Source organism: Tripterygium wilfordii, chromosome 17 (genome assembly GCF_013401445.1).
Source record: "Tripterygium wilfordii isolate XIE 37 chromosome 17, ASM1340144v1, whole genome shotgun sequence".
Lineage (NCBI taxonomy): Eukaryota > Viridiplantae > Streptophyta > Magnoliopsida > Celastrales > Celastraceae > Tripterygium > Tripterygium wilfordii.
This window is the reverse complement of record NC_052248.1, coordinates 1,515,983-1,528,539: the sequence shown is the minus strand read 5'-3', so window position 1 is coordinate 1,528,539 and position 12,557 is coordinate 1,515,983. Positions and strand designations below refer to the sequence as shown.

The following is a 12,557-nucleotide window of genomic DNA, read 5'->3' as shown; positions in this document are numbered from 1 at the left end:
GAATTAGGGCTTATGAAAAATCTCTAGGGTTTTTGGATAGAGAGAGGTCACTGAGAATATTATTGTAACAATTTCATGTAGCGAAAGTTTCTCTGGTTGTCTCTAACAATACCCATGATTTTTTTCTCCGGTTTGGAGTTTTTCACGTAAATATTGTGTTATCTCAAGCTCAATTTCTCTTTGGTGTGTTGATAGTTCTGTAGACACTACAAGAAATTGCATGTTTTGTGACGGAATATTCTCTCGCAAAACAAGTAAATTCCGTCGCTATCCAGTTTTGTGACGGAATCAATGACGGAAAAAATTCAATCACTAAAACCTTCGTCGTAAAAAATTTGTGACGGTCTTTTGCGATGGAAATTAGTGACGGAATCCGTGATGATTTCTACGACGATTTGTTTGTGACTGAAATATTTTGCGACGGACGTTGTGACGGATCCTGGGGTTAATTCCCCAACACATGCGGTGTTAGAAATTTCAATCCACACATTTCAAAGATATTTTTCGCTTTGGGTTTACCAAATCTTGAGGATACGTTGGGCTCGCACTGTTCTTCTTATGTCATCACACTTTGGTGCTTAGGCCCTAAGAAAAGTCTCGTTGATGGAGAGAAAGTAAGAATTTCCTTATAAATCACATTGTTTGGCTTGTGAGATTTTACGACTTTGTTCTTCCTCAACCATTACCCTTTGGTACTTAGGTCTAAGTAAAATGACTCGTTAATAGAGAGAAGTGAGACTTTCCTTATAAACCACATTGTTTGGGTTAACCCAAGCGATGTGAGATTTTTATAAGTCTTTATGCGTAGGCCTGACGGTCTGATCATAGTCTCATATCCGATGTTCAAATGACAAACTTGTATGGTATCTTTCTCGATTACCAAATAAAAAAAATCATTGCCGCCTAACATAATTACGATTAGCCCCACGTTTAGGTTAGTTTATTGGTCAAGGTTGTTTTCTAATTAGGCACAAACACATGCACCTAAAAAAGGATATGGAGTATGGACTTAGATATGTAACAAAACATGTAGATGTTGATTTAAATCGGCAATTTGTACAAAAAAAATTCTCTTAATTTTACTATAGTTGTTGAGATAGCTTTGTATATATAAATATATATATATTTCAAAATAAACTTTGACGTAAGATGGAATAATAATAATAATAAGCCACCAATCATAAAAACAAACCGACAAAATTAATGTTGACACTGCTTCTTCATTAATCAAGATATCCACCTTAAACCCTTATTACTTATAATTAATTATATACTTAAGCTTAGAGAAGAAGCAATGGTAAAGGTATAGGCGAAAACGATGTCGTATAGAGAAATATTTATAGTTTGTAATGATTGATCATGAGAGTCTCTTGATTTGGAGGTGAAGAATGTCTACAATCATTTCTACAATCTCAATTCCTTTCTTATTTTTGTATGGAATGACGCATAGTGCTGTGCTTTTATAATTACTATTATCATTGAAGCCAATACCTTACAATTCATTGACTTCTCTATTAACTCAATTGCTTTGTTGTATTATGAAATCATAAACAAAACACTTAAAGGTTGATCTATCAATATGCTTGTAAATTGTAATAAAAATGATTTGTTAACAAGTTGTTTTTGGTAATCGTTATCCTTCCAACATCTAATATGAGTTTAAACTTGAGTCACTAGATTTACACAAACAAATTTATCACCCGACCACAAAGTAAAAGCATCCACAATGGGATGATTTTAAAGTACTTGAGATGATACTTTCTTGATAAGTTAAGTACTAGATGTTCACAATAGGTATAATGGAGTGTATTTCAAGTACTTGAAATGCTACTTTTTTATAAGTATAGCGCTATATGCACACAATGGGTGAAAAATGACATTTGAAAATTTAGTTGTGGAAAAAGGATACTTAAGAGTTGGAGTATGTATATAGTTGATGAAAAGGAAGAGAGAGGTGATGAAAAGGAAGAGAAAGAAGATGAAAATGAATAAAGAGATATGAAAAGGAAGAGAGAGAATATAGAGAAAGTGAGTATGGAGTGTTGGAATGTATGAAGTGTTGATGAATAGTGCATATTATGGGATTCAATCATCCAATTAAATTGTGTCATGCAGGATAAATGAGAAGAGAGATAATGGTTTTGGAGTGTTTGATATTACAAGCACCGCTGTAGATGCTCTAAGTTAGACCAAAACTCACTGAGTGACTACAAGATATTGCTCTCGGTGGGAATCGAACCCAAAACTACACACATTGATACAACTTCTTTTTTTTTTTTGAAAGACCCACAGACCACACACACGCTAAGCCTGAGAATCGAACCCAAAACTACACACATTGATACAACACTTCTTCTTTTTTTTTTGAAAGGCCCACAGGCCACACACACGCTAAGCCATGCCCGAGGGGCATGAAGGCCACCACAGCGGATGGAAAACTACCCAAATCCTAAACCCCCTGATGAGAATAGAACCCTGGACCTCAAGATCCTGGGCAGACAACCTGACCAACCAGGCTATCTCCCATTCTCCACATTGATACAACTTAATAAGAGACAATTGATGTATATGTGTGGGATTTTCTTGTACCAATCCCCCTAAAATGTGAAACAAGAACAAAAATTAGAATTGTATATATTAGTATATAGAATAAATTAGCCTTTTATTTCCATTTTTTTATTTATTTCAACAGAACCGTGGTTTATGTATGTATCAAAGTGCACGTGCTTCATTAACGCCACGTGCCACTTCAGAGGGAGAACAAAACAGACCTAACAGTACCGTGCTCTGACCAACAATAAGCAACTTCCACAGGGAAAGGAAAGGAATCCCTGGAGATCTTCCTTCCTCTGAATTCCACAAAAAAAAAAAAAAAAAAAAATCCATGTTTTCTTTACTCCTCGCAATTTAATAACTCAATTTGTTCTTTCCTTAAAAATAATGGAATCATTATGGGTTCTACCGGTGTATTGAAAAGGCTGTGTAGGGTAAGAGTAATTGTGGAATTTATTATTATGTCCTGTGTTCTTTCTGGTTTCCCTCGCCGTTTCTCTTCTGTTTTCTCTCTCAATCTCTCCCACAACTTTCAGCTTCCTATCACAAAAAGGGTAAGTCTGCTCTTGCTTCTTCTTCTTCTATTGGGTTTTCCTTGAGAATTAGTTATATGATCTCAAACAAGTTATCTGATGCCATTGTTACTACGTATGATTGGTTTTTCACTTTCAGCTTTTTCTTTCTTTAGGTTCCTTTCCTCTTCAAAAATTGTTTTGTCTTTTTCACACTTTTTTTTGGGTTCTTGTTGCTTTGTGTCTGTCTCTTCAAGACTTTAAGTTTGTTCATTTTGACTCACGTTCTGTTTTTCAATTCTTTTTTCCCCTTTATTCAATGTTTTTTTTTTCCTGAAATGGGTCTTCTGCAATGAATCTCATACTGGATAAGCAAACCCAATTGCTCTAATTTGTGTCTCTGTTTTCGTTGATGGTAAAGTTATCATCTTTTTCGCAGTTTTCAAATATGAGTTAGGTGGAATGTTGATTTTTATTTTTGCAGGTTTTGTGATATGTGAATATGGAGAAGAAGGTGGATTCTAATTCTCCTACAGGAGTTCTTGAGGACTATTTTAGGAGCGAAGACTTCGAAACAAGTTCTTCGAAAGATCGATCCTCCTCCTCATACTCAAAAGCTGAAAATAAATCAAAACATGCGTCTAGATGGCGAGGTTTCATGCAATTATTGAGAGGTGGAACAAAGAAATCTGTTGGATCTTTACAATCTCTCAGTGTCCTCAAACTCTTATCAATCACGAGGAGCAGTAGTATGAGAGAAAATGTTGTGGTGGCACCTGATCTTTTTGCTAAAACCAATATGTGTAACTCCAAGTCTGGCAGTAGAAATTTCACTCTATCAGAGCTTCAAGCTGCAACCAACAATTTCAATCCAGGTTTTCGATTTTCTGACATTTTGAAATTTTCCATATCAAGCATAAAATTTGAAGTTTCATACAATTTGGGGAAGTTTTGGTCCTAACTTGATTTTTATTAGTAGAGAATATGATTGGGAAGGGAGGTTATGCTGAGGTTTACATGGGATGTCTCCAAAATGGGCAATATGTAGCAATTAAACGGCTAACTAAAGGCACACAGGATGAGATGACCGGGGACTTTTTGTCGGAGCTTGGGATTATGGCACATGTGAACCATCCTAATACAGCTAAGTTAATTGGTTATGGCATTGAAGGAGGAATGCATTTAGTCCTTGAATTGTCTGCTCATGGAAGCTTAGCTTCATTGTTGTACGGTTAGTTAATAGTACCTTTTGGAGATTTGTCAGCTTTGAATGTTTACAGTTAATTTATGCAGCTGTATGTGTATGTCAATGTGTTTGAGAGTTAGTCTGAGTAAAGATTCGCTGAATTTCACAGGGTCGAAGGAGAAACTAAAATGGCATATTAGGTATAAGATTGCTTTAGGGACGGCAGAGGGTTTATTATATCTTCATGAGGGTTGTCAAAGGAGGATTATCCACAGAGATATCAAGGCTGCCAATATTTTGCTCACAGAGGATTTTGAGCCTCAGGTACGCTTACAGAACTCTTTTTTTTTTGGTGTTAAGTGTTGAATATGGTAGATGGTTCACAACTGGTCGTAAACTAGTTTTGGCTAGGTGGGTTCGGAGAGATGTTGGTCCTATGTAATAAAAGAGATACATTACATAGTTTTTAATGAATGTTTGGTATTCCATGATTTGAATAATGGCCGGTGCTTGTGGTTCAGATTTGTGATTTTGGACTCGCGAAATGGCTACCGGAGCATTGGACTCACCATTATGTTGCCAAATTTGAAGGCACATTTGGGTTTGTAAAAACAAGACATTCCTTCTCTGCTGGTTGCCTCTTTATAATATGTTCCATTTACGAACTTTTTCACAATTGCAGTTATCTTGCTCCTGAGTTCTTAATGCATGGCATAGTAGATGAAAAGACCGATGTCTTCGCGTTTGGAGTGCTGCTCCTGGAACTAGCCACTGGTCGCCGAGCTCTAGACTACTCACAACAAAGCCTTGTCCTGTGGGTATGTTTTTCTCGTCCCATTCTCACTTTTTACGCTGCATCAACGCATCATATTAGATGGATAATCGTTGATTCTTACACTCATTTCAGGCGAAACCTTTACTGAAGAAGAACGATATCAGAGACCTAACCGACCCCTCTCTGGCCATTAATGGTAGTTACAATGCTCGGCAGATGGGTATTATGCTCTTGGTTGCTTCTTTATGCATACAACAGTCTCCGATAAGACGGCCTCATATGAGTCAGGTTGTGCAGCTCTTAAATGGCAACTTAAGCTACTTGAAGACATCCCAAGTACCATTTCTCTGCAAAACTTTCCATGAAGAACTCTCAAGCGCAGAAACACTCAAGAAATTGATGATGATCACTTGATTCATCATTTCGATACTGAAAATCAGTAGCCGATGATCATCGATACAGACTTTTTTACAACCTTGCTGAACAGCCTCATACATACAGTAGCAGCACACAAATAATACTTGTATAGAGCAAAAAGTATTCCTTTTTTATAGCAAAACAAAAGCAAATGATAGAATGTTTATTGTACAAATATAGAAGAGCTGGAAAACAGTTACACAAGTAGTTGAGAAAGAAAGAAATTTTGTGGGACAAAGTTGAAGGAATGTATTGCATTCGAATTAGACTGTTTTCAGAGATTTTTTTGAGTCAAAACGTTGTGGGTGATTGATATTTTTGAAGTTAGAAACGTGGATCTTCCAAATCATTCCCACAAGAGATCCGAACCCTTTTTTTTCCTGATCCTTTGATAAAAAGATTCATCCCCTTCATAAAAAATAGGAGGTAGAACCAACAAAGATCTCTTTTTCGATTCATTCAATGCCTCATTGTTTTTAATCCAATCAATAGAAAAGGTAAATCCCTTATGATACATCAGATCCGATTCGGTCATTGATAAAGTGAACAGATCCTTGGAATGTTTTAAGGTAAAATGGGTCTTTGAGTGCTGTCAACTGTCACACAGTATGAAGTAAACGCAAGCAACAACAACACCGGGACCTGTTGATTCAATCAAATAAAGTAGAAAACACTTTGGATGAATGAATAACATAATTAGACAGACAAGTAGATAACAAGCAAAGTAGTGGAATATTGACCGAAAACATAGATATTGTTTATTGGAAACATATGAACATAGATATTGTTCCAGTGATTATTCTGGAACTTATTAAAAAAATAAAGAGAGAGTTTCATTATGAGATACATGTACAAAGAAATTACAATTTTCTGCATAAAACCACACCTTTATTTGGTTACAACCATCACTGTATCATAGAAGCTTTGCATCAAGATAGCACTAATCCCAGTAAGAATGACTACTCCAATATCTCTTCCTGCTTACAGAGGGTTCTCCATTTCCAGGGAATTCCCACTTGACAACTTCCCCGTCCCAAGAGGAGCTAACCAGCATTGGATAATACGGGTGCCAATTACAATCTCTCACAGCCGATTTATGATGCTTGAGAACTGCAACTTGGTCTCCGCTTACCTGAATAGAGAACCAAGTTAAACGGAGAACATAAAAATGGTCAAAAGCACTAGATAAGAGCAGGCACCACAGACTTCTACATTCCATAAGAATTAAGTACCATTCGTTCGGGTCATATTGCTAAGATATGCTTGTGCTCAAAAAGTACCCAGATTGAAGATCTTCATGTTCTTTTGAGCTCAACTTTTAATATGATGACCATTAATTCACATCATTGATGCATAGCAATTCATTCACTACCCAATTGAAATACCAAAGAGGGTGGACAACACTGGAATTGTTTGCGTCTGCTGGCTATCCAATTTAATCTTCAATTCACAATTACGCTAATGCAAGGGCATCCAGATAAGGAAAACCAGTACTAGTACTTGAACACTCACCAAGTCATAAATATAAACAGAAGAATCGTGAGATCCAGTGTAGATATACTTCTGGCCAGTGCTGCAAAGAGCAATCAAGGAGATCAAAACATTGTCAATTGAAGTTTCCAAAACCAGTCAAATGCAGGTGAAATCCAAATCGACATGTTCACAAAGCAGCCAAATATTATTTTAAACTCGCTTTGTGACTAATTATATATATTAGGTTTCTGAATCAAGTCCTATACTAGCACCAGCCCAGCGTGTTCACAACCCTCGGATGAAAATAAAAAACAAATTTTCCTCACCTATAAGCTGGGGAAAAGTAGCACCGAATAAGAGTACGCAAAACAGAATGCCCTTTATATGTAGCCACCGACTGATCAGCGGGGTGTTTCCAATCTCTTGATTCAGTAGGGTAATCCATCCACCTGTAGTCCCATTCATGATTCCTTGGTCGTCCTAAATTACTGAGATTGAAAAAAGATAAGACCATAGTTACTCAATGTTGCCCAACTCTCCTTTACAAATTTTAAAAAAAAAATATTAAAAAAAATCAGTCAACAGCGGAGAACATTCGACAGAAGATGACCCATTTACATGCTATTCTCATAACACAAAAATTTTTGCATGTGAAGATGTTGAATTGACAAGGTAGACTGTAGAAATAAGACATTAAAGGTCAAGGAAGATGAAATTTAATACATGCATCATCAATGGGCTTGCACTCTCAAGAGAGAAACCAAAAAGTGAGCATACCAAGTAGTAGAGGAGCTCATTCTTCGAACATCCCAAAGCTTGATAGACTGATCTTTACCATTTGAGATAAAATAACGACCATCTCCACGGCTGTCAATACACGTAATGCCTTCTAGGTGTCCCAGTAGGACCCCTGCAGGCTTCCCTCTAGCTCGGAAGCAGCGTCTATCCCACACCTGTAGAAGTTTACAAGTGTTCATAAAAGATCCAAAAAAAAAAAAAAAAAAACTAATATATCAAATTAATGCATGTATGCCTCCGTTTCTTTCCCTTTTAATGAACAAATCTATTCAGTCAGCCAACAGGGCCTATTGAAAGAAATATGGACGGCACAAAATAGGAAGTTCAATGAATAAGGGGGGCCATTTACATCCTTTGCCAACACCACCCAATATCATTTGTTTACGACAGTAGGCTCAATAGATTGTAGTGGCTCCAATCACCATTGTAATCTCATAGATTCTATGAACATTATTTGTTTGTCAACCTTAAAATTGTATAGGCACTTTCAATGTCAAAAGGGGTAATGCCTTTGTGAGGCGACATAAATTACCAAGTGATGCTTGATGAAGTTCTTCCTACCATGACATGGAATGCATTTGTGGCTTGGTAATGCCCTGGCGAGGCACTTGCAATGTCATGGAATGCAGGCTACCCACTCCCTTTAAAACGTCTTCTTCACTAATTTTCAAAGTGCACTACAACCTTCAATTTGAAGCCCATCATGCATCCAATGAATTCTAAATGCAATCGATTCATATAAGTGCTCCTGATTTCAAAGCCACTCCATATACAAGTAACACTTTTAACATTCCTTAACAAAGGAAAATGCTGAAGTGAATGTATTGGATCCTGTTCTTTATCTCACAAACAATATGAAAATGAACATTACAGCGATGATGGAGGGGGATGGAAAACGAACATGAATGTAACTACAAAAGGACAAGGTCTATAAGTTTTGGAGTTTATTGAGACATGATGCAATCATGATTAAGAAAATCCTTTAAATAACTATGAGTAGAACTGTCACAGTACTAGTGACTATAGCTATATCATAAACAATTCAGTTTTCCTCCACAAAGCTTATGCAAACCAGTAAACCACTTACCAGCCTGTCTAGGAGAAATAGTAAGTAAAAGGTCAATCTACACTCAACTCACATATAATGCACCACCAACTATAGTCAACTTAAATGAAAGTTACCAGCCAGACAAAAAGAAATGAAAGTTACGAAAGGGAAAAAAAATTCTTTAAATCTTGTTACTAAAAAGAGAAAATGAAGTTACCTTGCAAAGGTTGTCATCGCTCCCAGAGTAGATAAGGTGGCCACTTTCATCAGCAAAACATACAGTGTTAACATCGGACTGCAATTTGAAACACAAAAACAAACTTCAAAACTACCAATATTTATGTTCACACTCAGATTGAGCTCACTATATTAGATACAAGGTTGATGGGGAATCTGAGACTGGGTGGTCAGGTAGGAAAAGGGAAGAGACTCAAGAGAGAGATACCTTGTGGGCATGAATTCGAAGAGAGAGCCTATTCGTTTCAAGATCATAAACATATATAGAGTCATCGTTACTTCCAGCGACAAGTTCTCGTCCATCAGTTGAAAATTTCACAGAAAAAATTCCAAAAGCATGGCCTCTATTATCAGCAGTGGAAAAGTCCAAACCATCATGGATCTCCTACAAAGCACATGCAATTCGAGGATGAATCAATATATTGTGGAAAGATCCAAAAGCTCAATCTAGGTAAGACCAAAACAAAACAAAGAAATACTCGATTGGAGCTCCCAGCCCCCATCAAACATTCTATTACAGTACTGGGGTCCCTCACTACGTCATACCGTAACATTCGCATACGACTCTATTTCCCTAGAACCCACATCAACAATATGGACAACAGGAGACATGCTGGAATATACCTGCAACAGGAATGTAGATATTGAATGTCGCATAAAAGAAACATCTTAGATTTATGAAATAAACAACCAAACAATCAATATGAAGGAATAACAATGAAAGAAATTAAAATAATTAACATGAATGATGAAACAGATGCCACATTTTACAAGGGATAAAGAGATCAATTCTATATCTGAGACTTTTAAGAAAGAACAGCATCATAATGTCCAAAATCCAATGTTCTAAAATTGTAAATATTCTGTTCATGGATTTTGATTTCCCTTTCTCATTAGTTTAGTACAAGTCATTAGATACTTCATATTTGATATTAACACATACCCTTAAATTCTAAGAATTCTATTTTAGAGAAGGCCACATTTGAGATCAAAGTAAAAGCTGAGTCACACCGGCATCCTGATGCCAATCCATTTGAATCTACAATAGTTTGGTAAATCCTCTCGCTAGCAACTATTCAATAGCTTTCTTCATTTGACAAAACCAAACAACTAAAACTGTAACATAAGAAAGAGTATCCCAATTAATGCAAGTAGAAGGCAATAAGGGATATTATTTTGATGTAAGATATTGACGGATACATCCTAAAGTTAAAATCTTAGTATCACTTTTCCACTCCTCTTCAACAATCGTCTGGGATAACTACGTGAATTATACTCTCAAAAGTGCATTTATTTATTTATCGAAATCAAGAAGTAAAGCCAGAGCACCATGTATAAGTCAAAGTAGGATTTCTGGAAATTCCTCTCAATCCAGTAATCAAAACCATGTATCATACATTTCATTGTGGCCAAAATGGAAAACCATAAATTATGATAAAAACAAGATAGTATTGGAATCATAAGGACATCGATTAAGTGCCCTCTAAACAAATCAGGAGAGAAACTCACAAGAAAACGCTGATCTGGGGAAAGAGAAGTATCAGTGATTGCCCAACGTAAATTTTTCGCAAGAATGTTCTTCCGAAGTTTCCATTCATTCTCCACATCGTACACTCTAATTTGACTTCCCTGAAATAAAAATGCAATGAAACAAAAAATTTATACAGAAAAGCACTTAATAGTTGGTTACAGAATACCAAGGGAGTGAGGGACTTCACTAACTACAAAGCACAAGGAAATAAAATTCTCCACTAATTTGTTCGCAGAAAACCCAGACTCAAGTTGAAAATGCATCCAAAGACTTCAAAGAAAATTTGAGACAGTTATTTTAAGAAAATGGTTTTCTGATCCATTTCTTCCTTCTTCCCAAATTCGTAACCAAAGAAGTTTCCATGTTAAGGAGGTCCGAAATTGACAAAATTTCCCAAAAACAGGTTCAATCTATAATAATAAGCACAAAACCTGAAATGCCGCAACAAACAAAGAGCCGTCAACAGAGAACTGCGAAACATAGGCTCTGCTGGTCATCTCATCCAAAATCCAAGGACCATTAACAGGCAAATATCGGCTTAGCATATGGCAACGATCAGCTGTTGAAAACCGACTACGTCCAGAATGATTGGCTTCTCGGCCAGCCAACATCTTCACTGTGGACACAGGTAATCTCGGCCTCCCAGGTATAGCTGCACACAGCCCTTCATGGGGTTCTGATCTCAGCCTGGTGAGCTGGGCAACTTCATGGTCTAAATTGTTCAACGGTCTATTTTTTCTTCCACTGCTACCAGTTTCATTGATGTGCTTGCCACCATCACAAGTTTCGGAATCTATCTCCAATCTACTCATACCATAACCCATTTGGTCTGACAAGGCCCAACTATCATACATCTTACTTTACAAAAACTAGGGAGCTTTCATTGCAGGAGCTTCACCAAAATGTTGAATCTTAATACCAACCTCAGTTAAGTATAACCTCGCCAATCCTGCAAACGAAACACTTTCATTCTTACCTAAATTCTAAAAATGTAGTATTGACATTGATCAATAAGGTTACTTCAGTTTTCGCCAAAATAAGCTTGCAATAATCAAGCTTACATACATAACAAGTGAAATAATACCTTTAAAACAAAGACCGATCCTTTTCTTCCTTCTAAATTCTGAGTAACATGAGATTAGGTCCTTTCGAGACACAAACTGGACTTTAATACATCATTTCAACAAAGCAAAATCCATGTAATAACATAAATAACATTCACCAATAGAAGGGGGACTACAACCACCAAGTTTCTCCATCATAAGTGAGCCATTTTCCATTCAACATGTAATAAAATCCAATCATCTGTATCACCCAAATCAAACAAACCCAGAACATCCTCCTCAAAACCCTTAATTTCAAACATAAAAAAAAACATCGAAATCGAACTTACTTTCAGCTCCACCTCTCCCCTTATCAACAAGTCAACGCACACTTACAAAGCTACGTTGATAATTCAAAGATGAAGAGAAGTCAGACATCTTTTGCTCCGAAATTGAGCTTGATTTGAGGCCAAGATGAGACGAAATCAATGAAACACAGAGACCAGTTTGGTTTGTGGTGGGTGAAAGATGACTGATTTGGCAGTAGATCGTTCGGATTGGAAATTACTAAGGTCCACTCTTATGAAAGAGTGACCATCCACCTCCTCTAAATAACTCTTTAAAGGTTATTAGAGTCTTTACTCAGGTGAGCATCTCGACGATATTTTTTAGATTTAATGGTGTTTGATGAAGGTGGACAAAAGGTGGATGAAAATAGGGTGGACCTAAGAAGGTCCCGTTCGGATTGGGAAGAGTGAGTGTCGTGCTTTTAATAATGCACACGCAATTGCATCTTCTTTCGAAACGTGGATGATATAGGATGGTTTTCGGGAATAAACCCGATGAGAGTTTCGTTATGGGCCCATTAAAACTAAAGTTATATGAGCCGGGCCTTATCAGCCCAAAGCAAATTCAAAATCTTTGATGGAGCCCAAGTGGAGCTTCTTGATCCGGCGTTAAACCCAGAACCAAAACCCCATTCCC

At 36.8% G+C, this 12,557-nt stretch overlaps 2 protein-coding genes across 7 annotated transcripts; one reads left to right on the top strand and one right to left on the bottom strand.

Moving 5' to 3' along the window:
• The first annotated feature begins 2,810 nt into the window (after nt 1-2,810).
• LOC119982030 (receptor-like cytosolic serine/threonine-protein kinase RBK2) lies at nt 2,811-5,740 on the top strand. 5 transcript variants are annotated; one of them, XM_038825185.1, is made up of 7 exons: nt 2,811-3,107; nt 3,550-3,940; nt 4,042-4,296; nt 4,421-4,575; nt 4,773-4,849; nt 4,931-5,069; nt 5,159-5,740. In XM_038825185.1, the coding sequence occupies exons 2-7, from the start codon at nt 3,568-3,570 to the stop codon at nt 5,438-5,440; spliced, it is 1,281 nt and encodes a 426-aa protein (XP_038681113.1). In that variant the 5' UTR covers nt 2,811-3,107; nt 3,550-3,567; the 3' UTR covers nt 5,441-5,740. The 5 variants fall into 5 exon arrangements, with proteins under 5 accessions (XP_038681113.1, XP_038681112.1, XP_038681111.1 ...); XM_038825184.1 differs by having other exon boundaries at nt 4,773-4,852; nt 4,934-5,069; XM_038825186.1 differs by having other exon boundaries at nt 2,812-3,107; nt 4,045-4,296; nt 4,773-4,852; nt 4,934-5,069.
• Nucleotides 5,741-6,152: 412 nt separating this feature from the next.
• Nucleotides 6,153-12,134, bottom strand: LOC119982588 (LEC14B protein). 2 transcript variants are annotated; one of them, XM_038826056.1, is made up of 10 exons: nt 11,615-12,134; nt 10,962-11,479; nt 10,509-10,628; nt 9,546-9,623; nt 9,208-9,384; nt 8,980-9,057; nt 7,694-7,869; nt 7,243-7,404; nt 6,956-7,016; nt 6,153-6,575 (listed from the first exon to the last, which is right to left on the bottom strand). In XM_038826056.1, exons 2-10 carry the CDS (start codon nt 11,382-11,384, stop codon nt 6,384-6,386), a joined length of 1,467 nt encoding a protein of 488 aa, XP_038681984.1. In that variant the 5' UTR covers nt 11,385-11,479; nt 11,615-12,134; the 3' UTR covers nt 6,153-6,383. The 2 variants fall into 2 exon arrangements, with proteins under 2 accessions (XP_038681984.1, XP_038681983.1); XM_038826055.1 differs by having other exon boundaries at nt 11,924-12,134.
• Nucleotides 12,135-12,557: the final 423 nt, after the last annotated feature.